The sequence below is a fragment of the Crocuta crocuta genome, unplaced genomic scaffold, assembly GCF_008692635.1.
Source record: "Crocuta crocuta isolate KB4526 unplaced genomic scaffold, BGI_CrCroc_1.0 scaffold26, whole genome shotgun sequence".
Lineage (NCBI taxonomy): Eukaryota > Metazoa > Chordata > Mammalia > Carnivora > Hyaenidae > Crocuta > Crocuta crocuta.
This window is the reverse complement of record NW_027532249.1, coordinates 14,913,419-14,927,865: the sequence shown is the minus strand read 5'-3', so window position 1 is coordinate 14,927,865 and position 14,447 is coordinate 14,913,419. Positions and strand designations below refer to the sequence as shown.

Here is a 14,447-nt window from a genome sequence, read left to right as displayed (position 1 = left end):
TGTACGTGGGAAGCCAAGGGGAAATATAGGTTCATTAATCGGTTTGTTAGTAATTTACTATTTTATGAATATTGTGTGTCTCCCCAGTTGGACTGCATTTTCCTTCAGGGCAGGAATTGTTTCTTTTGCCTGACTGTATATCCAACATTGAGCACCCACAGCACCACACCAGTCTGGGCTTCATAATTATCTGTAGAAAACTGTGTTGTGGGTAGCACACTGAACAGGTGCTGAAGAAATAGTATGATTAACAATGGCCAGCAAGCCATTGGTTTAATGCTAATAAAACATCCTAATTTAAAGAGTACACGGCATTTATTTATCCCCATTAAGTTATAACCCCATAACACATGTAAATTTTTGTGTTTTTAAAGTGCTTTAAAAGATATTTATTTTTTTAACAGGTGGAAAATAATGTCCTTTAAAAGACATTTAATTTTTAGTGGAAAATGGCATTACTAAAAGCATGTAACAAGTGTTCATCACCTTTAAGACGTGGGATTTTTATAAATACACTGTCTGAGAAACACTGAGTAACACTGAGTGCCAAAATGATGGGTATGTATGGTCAGAGTACAAAATTCGACATGCTATTAATCCCATCTGGATGGTGTCTTAAGTCAAGAATGATCTCGAGCAGAGACAGGGAGGTATGCTGGGTAACTGTGCTTTTGAAGGTGACTTCCCTTGCTGTGTGCTAGGCTTGCACTAGTGGTCAGGACAGCCATTCAGACTGACAGTTCCCTGGACGGCCACGGCTTCAGTGACAGGGATAGGAATGTGGTTGACTTGAATATTCTTCAGACAGCCAAAAAATGATTTCCACACAGGGAGTGTCAGGGTCTTCAAATTGGCTTAAAGAGAAAAGGAGAGGCATTCAGTAGATAATTCATACTGTTAAGTGAATGTGCCCAGTTGAAAAAATAGTTTTATTAGAGCTAAAGGGACTGAGGACCTCAGGCCACCTGGTCACCTCCTCCTTTGAGCTGGCACCCCACACCCCTGCCTCTTGTGATAAATCACCGAGAATCACCAACAATCCTGCTCCTTGTTGTAGCAAGAGTAACTTGCTACTTACTCTTCAAGTTCTTCAAAGAAGCAAATTCCACAGCCCAAATCAATAGATAATAGCTCTGAACGCTGGTGCTTTTTATGGGTCATGGAAGACCCATAAAATTAATAAACTATTCGGAGGAACATAAAACAAGGAAGAATGACAAGGCTCTTTCCAGGCAAAATTCCAGAACCTGCCTGTTTCTCCCATTCTGGCCCCGCAAAGCTTAATAACTCATCAGTAAAACCAAATGTCTGGAGAGGAGAGACCAGTTTCTTAGCCCCTTTCCTGATTCTTTGCTGGTATCAGCCTCTTAAGAGAGGCTTATCAATGATAGACTTGGGACATGAAAAGCAGCAGTAATGTGGCCTGGGCTGTACAATGTGCCCATTGCTACCAAGTGGGTTTTCTCATGTGTTGGAGCAATGGGCCTCACTGTCTCCATTGTCCAGCCAACAGTTGCCTGGCTAATAACCCACAGCTGGGGCATTGGATTTGTTGGGTTAAGATGGAAATGTTAAAAGCTGACGTGGGGCAACATGGGTATAGAAGTCGGGACAAGAGTTACCTGGAATGCCTCCAATGTATAGTGGCTCCTGAGTGCTGGATGGTGGGAAGGGGAGCCGTCCAGCTGTGTACCTGTTTTCTGTGTCCAGTTCCAGGTGCAAGATGTGTTGTTTTATGGTGACTGGTGGGAAAGAAAGTTGGTCAGGTTGATTACCTGAGGAGAGCCCTGCCCGATGTTTAACGATTACACTAGTGCTTCGCCACAGGCTTCATTTCAACTCATTGCTGTGGGAACACTCCCGGTAGGAATTCCATGAACCTAGACACAAATTCAAACTAATTTCTCAACACTAAGTGGTATTTAGGTGCTTCCACATACATTACAGAATTTAATCCTTAAAATGAATCTGTGAGGAAGATATTTTCACTCTTCTTTCCGAGATAAGGGGTTGTGACTCTCAAGTATTGAGCCTGACAAGACGGCTTGGTTAGAAGTCCAGCTGCTGTCTTCAGAGGCCATCTTTAGTTCACGTGATCTTAGCTACCTTCCAGGGAGAGGCTGACTTCTGTAAACTGAGTCGCTTTTGACGCTCCAAATAAAATTCTTCCAATGTTAACAATCTTAACTAACTGCAGGGTAGTTAGCATTCAAATGAGATAAGGGACTACCTTCTTCTTTTTTAAGAAAAGGTATTTTAGCCAATACAGTTTAATATATCACCAAACTAATGTGCGCAAGTTATTCATAAAACAGCAGATTTGATTTGGTAGGCGATGTCTAATCTCCTCCCAATGGTTTGTCTAAATCGTTTGCAGTAATATTAAATGGTTGTTGAAAACAACAACCCAACCATGAACTTGAACAATAGCAAGAGCAAACACTTACTGGGCACTTACTACATATTGGACACTGTTGTGCACTTTACATGCATTATCCCATTTGGTTTTCACCACCCTGGGAGGTGTACACTATTTTTATCTCCATTGTGCAGAAGGGGAAACTGAAGATACACAGCAATTAAGTGGCATGCCCAAGGTCACCGAGGTAAGGGCCAGAACGGAGATGTGATCTTTGTTCCTTTTGATTTCAGAGCCAAAATCTAAATCATAATGTTCTACCGGCTTGAAAACACAGATGATCAGTTTTCTGAGCTCAAAAAGAAAATTCTCTGTATGTTACAGAGAATAGGCTGCAGGAGCCATGAGTTGCATAAATACAGCTGGGGCTGAAAATGGACATGTTCTCACCATGTTAGTCTGGTGGACTGAGCCCGGTCCTACGCTAATGGATTGATAAACTGAGGCTGCATCTAGTACATTCAAATCCAGATGGAAAGGGACGCTGTCACCAGGGTGTGAACAACAGGCCACTGGACATCCTACCTGTCACTGAGTGCCACCGCCCATCGCACAGAGACTGCTTTGGTGTGACCGATGTCAAGATCCCCCCTGCCTCACTGTCCACAGAGGCTGTGACCTGCAAGACACATGCATTTTCCTGTTTCCTTCAGCAAGGCTGTGGAGCTCACTTCCCTGCCTTCCTCCCTTCCCAATGCTTGTCACCCCGACAGCCCTGAAGCACCTTAGACATGGCCCCTCCCTCCCACACCTGGTGATCACATTAGGGCCAAGGCTTTGTAAGAATCTCTGCTGCGTCCAATCCAGGAAGCAAGCTGCAAACCCAAGGCCAGGCCTGACACTGCTGTGAAAGGTGACGAGCTCTTCCCTCCCAATCCAAACCCTTCCTCTGTTAGACTCTACTCAAAGGTCACTGAGCAGCACTGAAGATCTTCTTCAAGCTATTAATACACGACCGTGACCGTGGCTCTGTTTAGAAGGATGCAAAATTTGGAAGGCAAAAATGCTAGCTGAGGCCTATGCCTTGCTGTGAGGGCCAGACAATTAGAATAATTCATGAATGCATGCCTTAGGGTTCTTGTTCAAGGTATTTAGCAAGCTAACAGACTGTGATGGTACTGGGCTTGTGTCAGGGGTCAGGCGCTCATGCTCATGTGTAGCATCCCACATTCCCACTCTCTGGACCAGTGCCAAGGGCTGAACCAAGGTGAACAAATACCAGGGCTAAAATAAGCGAATTGGTATCTAATTTGCATTTAATTTGCATGTCGCTAGACAGCAAGGCCAATTCTCAGGCAATTTTCCAGCTAAACAATGTCACTGCTGTTATGAAGGTCATCGGGTCTTGATTCCTGCCTGTGTGATTATTTCCTCTCCAGGATCTCTCCTGGAGCCCCACCCCCACCCCTCCCCTGAAAAACCAGCTTTCTCTCCAGGCCAGCAAGCACGCAGTTCTTGCTCTTCTGGCCTACCAGAGGCCTGCTGAGACTTAAAGGCTGCACCTCAGATACAATGTGCTCTAGGAGTCTGGGCCATTATATTTCCTTCTTTAGTTTTCCCCTCACAGTTAATAAGCTGTGGAAGGGTAGAGGTAAAGGAGAATGGCATATTATGGCTAAATAAAAGATCACAGGCTCAAAATGGAGCCACTACAGCCAACTCGCCAAACCAGTGCTTTGTATCTAACCCAACTGAAGTTTCCACCTTATATATCAAAAAATACAGTCTTGATAGATCAGTCAGGAATTTTCTGAACAGTACCAATTACCTAACGTGTCCTATGGGACTTCTCCATTCCCCACCCCGCCCCCCCCCACACACAAAGGAAGGCAAGGTAATCTACCTAATAAGACCCCCTGCCCTTCCCCTAAATGGGAGGTAACCTTGCCTAGAACAGTCCTTTCTTTTCTTTTGCTGATGAGTTCCTTGCTCCTGCCGCCCCATCCTATAAAAACCTTCCATCTTGTACAACTTCTCAGAGCTTCCCTCTGCTTGCTAGACAGGAGGCTGCCTGATTCATCAATCGACTAATAAAGTCAATCAGATCTTCAAATTTATTCAGTTGAATTGCTGCTCTTTAACACTATCGCTCTGCCTTGAGGCCTTCCTGGAACGATTTGGTTTTTAAAAGAGTTTCTGAAAAGGAAAGAGATATAACCAGGTGGTGAAACTAGGGTATTGACCAGGCCCCTGAGGGATGGGCAGGATGAAGCGGCAGCAGCGTGCACTGAACGAGGGGTCCATGTAAAGCCAAAGGAATCTCCGAATGGGAGACCTGGGCCCAGCTTGGCTGCTGAGACTAGAGAGGCTGGTGAGGGGTATAGGGAGCAGAAGGGAAATCTGCAACTGATTCAGTGGACACCAGGCGGTGGGCATGGGGATGACATGGGGCAGACAGCTAGTGAGAACATCATCTCATGAGTTTTGGTGCTGCCCTTATGAATAAAAGTAGAAATGTGACAAGGGTGAAGGGGAGGAGAGAAAAAGGAGCATTTATTACGTATAGGATAGTTTCTATTCTCTTGTCAAAAGCCCTAAGATATAATCATTATTATCCACATTTTAAAGATAAAGAGAGAGCCTGAAAGAGCTGAAGTAACTTCTCCCGGGCTATATAACTATGTGGTGCAGTTAGAATTCAGCCCAAGATGATGAATGGGAAACACAATGACCAAATGAGCTGCTAAAGGAAAATAGTAAGTTAGCCCTCATGTCAGGTCTCTCTCTTTTTTTTTTTTTGGGGGGGGGGAGAGAGAGACAGAGACAGAGAGAGTACAAGAGGAGGAAGGGCAGAGAAAGGGGCAGAGGGAGAGAATCCATACTGCCAGCACAGAGCCGGGACTCAGGGCTCGAATCCATGAAGCTGTGAGATCATGACCTGAGCTGAAACTAGGAATCAGATGCTTAACAAATGGAGCCACCCAGGTGATTCTGAAGTCAGATCTCTTAAAACAAGATTGGATCCCACTCTGTCACAACTCCACCTTCTGTGGTCTCCAGAAATGAATGTGGTTCTAATGTAAACCCATAGATTACACACACACACACACACACACACACACACATACACACACCCCTGCACCTCCTCCATCAAACTGTACGTACGTACCTTTCCGGCCTCCATATAAACACACAGGTGCTTCCCAGGCTGACTTCCAATGTGCATTAGAATGCCAGTGAGGCTTCTTGGGCGAATGCTGAAGACTAGCTTAAATTCTGGCCCCAACAGCACAGAATTAGCTTTTAAAAGAAAATAAAAAAGTTAAAACATCATAATTCAAGAAAAAGGGTGGAGTTCTTCAGACTCAAAGACATAAACTCTTCCAAATTGCCCCTTACCTAGGATGATATGACCTCCTTCTTGGGAGAAATAAATGCCTTTCTCCAAAGAGCCACCCAAGCACGGGGACACAGCGACACTTGCAGAAATGGTGTCCAGGGGTTTAAGATTCAACTGAAAGTTCCTCAGGCACCCCACAAAGCTGTTTTGGGGGAGGCTCTGCAACCAAGCAGAAGAGAAAGCAGACTTTATTAGGCCACAACTCCCAGAGACACATGGGCAATCAAGGTTAAGGGCAGGGCAACTGTCTGCGTAAGGGGGACAGTGGAGGGGAGTGGGATTCATCCATCCTCTTTCAGGGAGTCAGGTGGGCCTGACTGTTGCATTTAGCTCCCTGCTCACACTGCCAAGAAAAACCCGGATACCAGACGTCCAGTGGGTGGCCGAACTTTGAGGATGAAGTTTGAGTGCACCAAGTGGTATGGTGCAAGGGGCAAGGGCAGTGGAGGTCACTAGCTAGGGCCGGTCAGTGACCAGACCCTCGTCCACATGGACAGGGCTACAACAAGGGACATTTCCACCTTCCGGTGTACAGATCTCACTGCCTCTTTGCAGGTACAAACCACTTCTTAGAGTTTCATGAGCCTATGCGATTGCTTAATGCAGGGCAGCTGACTGGAAAAGAGGCCAAAACATTCCAAAAATAATAAAGTGCAAAAAAGCTTCCTAAATTGTTGGGCTCAGCGCACCACCAACAAATCATGACTGCTGTGGAGTTAAAATAAGACACAAGGCACAGCCCATCAGCGGGCACGCGTGGAGCGCCTGAAGGGGGCCTGGAACAAGGGCTCCTTACGTGGGGCCCGAGGGTGCACTTCCAGGGTTCTGTGATCTCTTCAGTTACATACCAGGTGTTCTCTGTGTGTGCATTTTCCTGGGGAGAAAGACCACCTTTCCTTTCTAAAATTTTTAAATTCTTTTAAATTTAGTTTTGAGAGAGAGACAGAGACAGAGACAGAGCGTAAGCGGGGGAGGGTCAGAGAGAGAAGGAGACACAGAATCTGAAACAGGTTCCAGGCTCTGAGCTGTCAGCACAGAGCCCTATGCAGGGCTTAAACCCATGAAACTGCGAGATCATGACCTGAGATGAAGCCAGATGCTTAACCTACGAAGCCACCCAGGCGCCCAGAAAGACTGTAACTTAAAAAAATTTTTTTTTAAAAAATTGATGAATCACTGAATAAAATCCTTAAACTCCCTTCCAAAATAAATGCTTTTAGGACCCTGGAATCCTACACAACAGATGCACTATACGATAATTTTAACACATGGTGATATTAGAGACACATATGGTGTCAGTGTCAACAATAAACTACCGACTGGGCTCCCTATGAATTTTTCGTTTCTTCAAATTGACCACCTTATGCAATGAGGAGCCTGTATCTGAAACCAAGCTCAGACTCCGCAGGGAAGGTCATGGCCTAACACTGAATCCCTAAGCGAGACTGCAGGCTGTGGTACCCAGAGTAGACACTGACTGGATGCTGCCTGCCCTCTGAAAGGAAATGGTTTCATGATTCGTGATTTGCATCCTCAGGGTGAGGAGATGTTGCAAAAAGAAACTTGGTTTGTACGAATGACATAAATGGGGTACTACGGATTGTCCCATAGATTAGGACCTCAACTGTAGCTTACGCAGGCCAAAAGAATACCCGTGCTGTGCTCTTGAATAGCTACCCCATCCTGTGATTTCTCTGAGAGGGAAATAGGTATAGAGGTTACAGAAAAGCAAACATTAACATTGAGGATTCTCCTTAGCAATTAATGTTATATATTATGCATGTACTATATAACATATCACATATATGTTATATATTATATAAGATTCATTATATAATGCATATATTATATAATATTATATGTGGTAATATTATATGTAGTATTAATATATGACAATTATGTATAACTCTATCATATATTGTACATAATATATACAGTACATACATAATATACACATACATAATATATACAGTACATATATGTATATTAAATGTATTACATATGTATATAATATGCATGTATATATGTATAATATACAATAAAGAAAAACACTACTTTAGGACACGTTGGGGCTCTGGCCCTCCGGCAAAGCTCAAGTGGGCCGGGCTGAGCCCTAGGGAGATACTGTGGCCTAGGCTAGGTCAGCCTTACCACTGAATCCAAGTTGGCTGAAACTTCCTTTTCTAATCATGTCCATTTCCAGGCCCAGATTTAAGTCTTGGCCCTTTGTCCCCCACTGCAAGCAAACATCGCTCCAGAATGGGCCACCAGCCCCAAGTTAAGGGCCAGAGGGGCTGGGCGTGTGGTAGCATGTTTAGGTGAAGGGCAACCCTAGGCTTGAACTGGGGACAGGACCATCGTACTTCACTGTGTGGGAGAAAAAGGCAAAGCGGGGAGAAGAAGGACAGGTGGGCGTGGTGCCCCAGGTAATGCAGGTGTGATCAGGGCTCCGGCAGCAGGGGAGGAGAGAGGAGGGCTAGGGCACTCACAGGGCTTGGCCCTGGAGCCATGGCCACACCGGAGCCTCTGAACTTGACAAATCCAGTATGTCTCCCTGCTGCTTGGGGACAGACGGACTTGTCACTTGCCCATAGCCCAAAGTTTTCCCAAGTCTGGTTCTTGAGATAATTTTATTTCAGACAGTGAATAACATTAAAACACATATTCAGTTATTAAGTTAGTCCTTTTTCATTTCTCTAACTTTCCGATTAAGACAAGGAACAAATTCAAGTTTTGTGCTAGTATGTCTTAAAATGTCTTAAATAATAATCTCTTATAATCGATCACTTGAAAGGCTCCTTTTTCTCCAAACGAAGGGGGTAAAGGCCACACTGTTTTTTGTATTATTAAAAACACTATTAAAAACACTATTTTGTTTACATGTATTTATATTTATGGTTACCTACTCTATATGGTAAAAAGTACTGGGTTTCCATTTATGGGGAGACAAAAACATCCTTTAAAAATAAACTTAAATAGTGAATTGACTAGGGCACCTGGGTGGCTCAGTCAGTTAATTATCTGACTTTGGCTCAGGTCATGATTTCATGGTTTGTGGGTTTGAGCCCTGCATTTGGCTCTGTGCTGACTTTGAGCCTGCTTTGGATTCACTGTCTCCCTCTCTCTCTGCCCCTCCCCTGCTCGTGCTCTCTTTCTCTCTCTCTCTCTCTCAAAAATAAATAAACATTAAAAAAAACATTTAAAAAATAGCAAGTTGATCAAAAGCAAGCTATTAAGTAAATTTTTTACATGTGTTTGGCAAAGATGTTGAAGGTGTGGCTAAAGTTCAGAAAACACCTTAATCAAAAATCTCCATCTACAAAACTTATATTTCTGCATTCCCTGGAAGAGAAACTAACAGATTCATGTCTATAAAGCTGTGGAGAAGCCTTAGATTCACTTGCTCAGGCCTGTGTCTCAAGCTGCACCTTAAAAATGAAGCGCTGGGAATGGGGAAGGGAAATATTCTCTGTGGACTTAAGGAAATTAATTAAATGTTTAAAAAAATTATTTAAAATATTTTGAGATTCCTGGGGCACCTGGGTGGCTCAGTCAGTTAAGCATCTGACTTCAGCTCAGGTCATGATCTCATGGTTCATGAATTCGAGGCCCTCACTGGGCTCTGTGCTGACCCCTCAGAGCCTGGAGGCTGCTTCAGATTCTGTGTCTCCATCTCTCTGGTCCTCCCCCACTCACACTCTGTCTCTTTGTCTCTCAAAAATATATAAACGTTAAAGGGGCGCCTGGGTGGCTCAGTTGGTTAAGCGGTTGACTTCGGCTCAGGCTCAGGTCATGATCTTGCGGTTCGTGAGTTCGGGCCTCACATCGGGCTCTGCGCTGATAGCTCAAAGCCTGGAGCCTGCTTCGGATTCTGTGTCTCCTTCTCTCTCTGCCCTTCCCCCTCTCACACTCTGTCTCTCTGTCTCTCAAAAATAAAAAACATTAAAAAAAATAATAAATAAATAAACGTTAAAAAAATTTTTAAGTATTTTGAGATTCTTGAATATCTTAATTATAATGATTATATATTAAAATGTTTTAATATATAATTGACATATAACATTATATCATTTTCAAGTGTGTAGCATAGTGATTCTATATATACATAGTGGTGTGAATATCATAAGTCCAATTAATATCCATCACTACACATAGTTACAAACTTTTTTTATCTTGTGGTGAGAACTTTTAGGATTTACTTTCTTAGCAACTTTCAAATATAGAATACAGTATTATTAACTATTAACTGAAGTCACCATGCCTTATATCCGTGACTTATTTATTTTATTTATTTTATAACTGGAAGTTTGCATCTTCTTTTTTAAAAAATTTTTAATGTTTATTTATTTTTTAGAGACAGAGACAGAGAGAGAGCATGAGTGGGGAAGGGGCAGAGATAGGGGGAGACAGAATCTGAAGCAGCTCCAGGCTCTGAGCTGTCAGCACAGAGCCCGACACAGGGTTGAACCCACCAGCAGTGAGATCATGACCTGAGCTGAAGTTGGACGCTTAATCAACTGAGCCACCCAGGCACCCCTGGAAGTTTGTACCTTCTAGCCACCTTCATGATTATATTATAAGGTGAGTTATTTTTATATACTATTCTGAAGCTCAACTTTTTTATTTTATTTTATTTTTTTTTTGCATGAAATGCTCACCATGCTGTGTAGTTACCGTTTGTCACCATACAAAGTTCTTACAATATTATTGACCATATTCCTGGCACTGTACTTTTCATCCTGGTGAATTATTTATTTTACAACTGGAAATTTGTACCTCTTAGTTCCTTTCTCCTATTTGGCCTATCTCCTGCCCTCCCACCCCACTGACTTCTGCCAACCACCACTCTGTTCTCTGTAATTTATGAGTCTATTTCTTTTTAGCTTGTTTGTTCATTAGTTTTGTTTTTAAGATTCTACGTATGAGGGAAATCATATGGTATTTGTCTTTCTGTCTGACTTATTGCACTTGGCAAAATAGCCTCTAGGTCCAGCCATATTGTCATGGCAAGATTTCATTTTTTTTTTTTTATGGCTAAGTAATACTCCACTGTATATAAGTACCGCTTCTTTATCCATTTATCTGTCAGTGGGCACTTGGGCTGCTTCCCTATCTTGGATATTGTAAATAATGCTGCAATAAACATAGGGGTGCACAGATCTTCTCAAATTAGTGTCTTCGTTTTCTTTGGGTAAATACCCAGCAGTGGAATTACTGGGACTGCACAGTATTTCTATTCTTAATTTTCTGAGTAACCTCCATACGATTCTGCACGGTGGCTGTACCAGTTTGCATTCCCCTCAACAGTGCATGAGAGTTCCTTTTTCTCCATTTCCTCACCAGCTCTTGTTATTTCTTGTCCTTTCGATAACAGCCTTTCTGTCAAGTGTGAGGTGATATCTCACTGTGCTTTTGACTTGCATTTCCCTGATGCTGAGCGATGTTGAGCATCTTTTGTGTGTTGGTGAAGCATAAATATTTACCTTTGGTTTCCATGTGGGAGGTGATCCCAGGTAAACTGGTGCTCTGAGGCTAAAGGTGGAATTTCCAGGCAAACTTCCTTCCCGGGCCCTCAGACCATCCACAACCAAGTGCCCCTTTTCTCCATCTTGCCCAAACACCACCTTAAGAGGAAAGAAGATAAATTAATCTTTTTTATCTTTGACAATTGACAATATATTTATTACTGGTCACAGGACATTTTTTAAAACAATTTTTTTTCTGTTTCTTCAAAGAGCTTTAAAAAATTAGAAATTTTTCTCCCTCATATTATCAGCATCATCACCATTTTGTGAGACTATGGTAAACAGTGAATGGAGTAAGCTAGAAAAGTGAGCTTTCAAACAAAGGATTCCTCAAAAGTGAACTAATAAGATACCTTTGACCTATATACACTTATGCAAAAGAGAAACAAATGAAGAGCCACAGGAGTATAAATGAAGACACACCCAGGCCACAAAGGGGAAGGGATCGTTTGTGCAGAGGTAAGAAGGGGAACATTACATGCTCCCTTCCGTACGCCTCCTGGAGCAAAGGGCCAGTGGCTACTTCTTTCCTAACAAGGGAGCACACATTTTCAACTCTTTGCTAAAAGTCAGGATCCCTGGGCTCTAGGGTGGACCCTCCCATCTCACCAGTGTAAGACTATTCACTAATGGCTCCCCAGCTTATTCTCCCAGCTGTGACCTCTGGCCCCTTCACCTGCCTACTGACAGGTGGGTTTGAATGTCTGACAGGCAACTCAACCCAAGGATGTTCACAGCAGAATCCCTCCTCTTCCCCAGCTCTAACGTGCTCCCTCTCCGGCCACAGCTCCTGCATCCCAGTAGTAGTCCTTGTGTTGACCCAACTGCTGGCCCCAAATCACAGGACTTGATACTGACTCCTCTTTCTCTCACTCCACATGTAGTCCATCAGCAAACCCTCTCGGTTTTCAGAGCACATCCTGGACGGTGCACTTCTGTCCACGGTCAGGGAGACCTCTTGAAGCAAAGGCAGTGGCATCCACCTGGCCGCCTTACTTCCATGCTTACCCTCGCTTCGTCTCTTCAAGCTAAAGACAGCTTTGAAAATATACATCTGTTCGTGCAGTGCTCCGTTTTTAGTTTCAGACTTCAGACGCGTCAGAGACGCTCAGAATAAAATCCGAGTCCTCGCCTTGGTTTCAAAGCTTGTACGGTCTGGGCCCTGCCTCACTCCTGAATCCCATCTCTTATTCTTCCTGTTCTGTTCACTCAGCTAATTTCTATCTCAGAGTCTTTGGGCTTGTTGTTCCTTCTGCCTGGAACACCCACTCTGTAACTTCAAGTGACTGTCACCTCCCAAAGGAGGTTTTCCTTCACTACCCTATCTGAAATAGTCCTCATACTCAGCCCCTTCCTTACATTGCTTTAATGCTTTCTCCAAGCACTTACCAATATCTGACATTATATGGGGGATATTTGTTTATATGCTCTAGGATGGCAGTTCATCAAATATTTCTTGAAAGACTAAGTGACAAGGCACCTGGGTGGCTCAGTTGGTTGAGCATCTGACTTCAGCTCAGGTCATGATCTTACAGTTTGTGGGTTCCAGCCCCGTGTTGGACTCTGTGCTGACCGCTCGGAGCCTGGAGCCTGCTTCAGATTCTGTGTCTCCCTCTCTCTTTCCCTCCCCCCACTCATGCTCTGTCTTTCTCTCACTCTCTCAAAAATAAACATTAAAAAAATTTAAAAAAAGAAGAAAGACTAAGTGAGTATAACTTGTCACGCTGCTTACGTTTCTTGAGTTCTAGTTCCCTCATCAGGAAAAAAAAAAAGGTCCCTTCTTGTCTTAAACTGTATTTCTTCAAATCTGGGATGCCTTCAGGGAAGATCTGGAATGCTAGGGATGCGGGTCTTCAGGCTTGTGCTATGCAGAAAGCATTTCAGGCTCAGAGAGGGGCCTGGAGACCCAGACATAATCTTGACAGACCGAAATGGTCCAGGAAGCAGGGACTGAATGCTGACATCTCCTTTCCAGGTACTCAATGGTGAATTCTGATGCAGGGGGAGGGTCTCACACAGCCCCAGCTCTTACCGTGTGCCATTTCCCATCATTGCACTTCTCTTTGCTTTTGAGCCTCAGCTTTTCCCCTTCTGCCCCCAAAGCAAAGATGAGTCGTCCCTTTGAAAGATAAAGAGCCATATAGGAGTTCTTGGTGCCCGTGTAAAACATGAGCCCTCTGGAGGATGCCGTCTGCACGTCCACCGCGAACAGTGACCTGTCAGGAAAATAAACAATAGGCAAAGAAGGAAAACAGAAGTTTTGAGTGTTCTTCTGAGTCCCTGAAGCTGGGAGAGAGGATGTGGCACAAACCCCCAAACCCCCATGATTCAAATGAATGAGCTAAGACATGTACTGATTAAACAACCTATCTCTTTAGGAATTTTTAAAAGCCACTGTAGTCCAGCTATTAAACGTTTTGTGTATAATTTTCTTTCTATATTGGGGAATAATGAGCCAACTCTATGGCAAACCAAGATGGCGGGGTAAGCTCCAGCATATGGCAAGAAAGAAGATGCCCTACCTTTTTTTTTTTTTAAATCTGCATTTAAACAGATCATAAAATTTAAGTTGTATACATAATTTACCATGTCAACCTTTTTAAAGTGTGTGCAGTAGTGTCAAGTACATTCCCATTGCTGTGCAACTGGTCTCCAGAACCCTTTACCTTGCAAGACTGAAACTCTACCCAGCAAACAACACCTCTGCATTCCCCGTCCCCTATATACTGGTGACCACCATTCTACTTCTTGTCTCTCTGAATTTGATTACTGAGGTCTTTCATATAGGTAGAATTACATAGTATTTGCCTTTCTGTGACTAATAGCCCATTTCACTTAGCAGCCAGTACCTTTTTAACCCAGTGAATATCAGTGAATATCTACCGGTGCAAGGAGTGGGACACTGTAAGGGGAAGTGTGTGTGTGCATGCACGCACGCCTGTGTGTGTGTGTGTATGTGTGTGTGTGTGTGTGTGTGTGTAGGTGGGGATAATTTGAATAACAAGGATTTGATTTAAGCATCAGATAAGTATTTTCTTTCAGTTAGACATATTTTACATAGATGTGGGAAGTACAGATCCATCTTCTCCTACCACCTTTATATTTATTGGACCTTAATACCTCACCTACAATGGAACAGGAATTAAGCAAACATCATGCAGTA

At 43.4% G+C, this 14,447-nt stretch overlaps 1 protein-coding gene across 2 annotated transcripts in view; it reads right to left on the bottom strand.

Moving 5' to 3' along the window:
- Positions 1 to 296: 296 nt before the first annotated feature.
- Positions 297 to 14,447, bottom strand: part of LAMA3 (laminin subunit alpha 3) — a 263,483-nt gene continuing 249,332 nt past the window's right edge. For both annotated transcript variants that reach the window (XM_077778240.1, XM_077778241.1), the window contains 7 exons: positions 13,317 to 13,500; positions 11,243 to 11,383; positions 5,759 to 5,918; positions 5,529 to 5,659; positions 2,945 to 3,038; positions 1,623 to 1,742; positions 297 to 854 (listed from right to left, as the gene is read on the bottom strand). In XM_077778240.1, the coding sequence (XP_077634366.1) occupies positions 709 to 854; positions 1,623 to 1,742; positions 2,945 to 3,038; positions 5,529 to 5,659; positions 5,759 to 5,918; positions 11,243 to 11,383; positions 13,317 to 13,500 (976 nt within the window). In that variant the 3' untranslated portion in view covers positions 297 to 708. The remainder of the gene's footprint in view (positions 855 to 1,622; positions 1,743 to 2,944; positions 3,039 to 5,528; positions 5,660 to 5,758; positions 5,919 to 11,242; positions 11,384 to 13,316; positions 13,501 to 14,447) is intronic.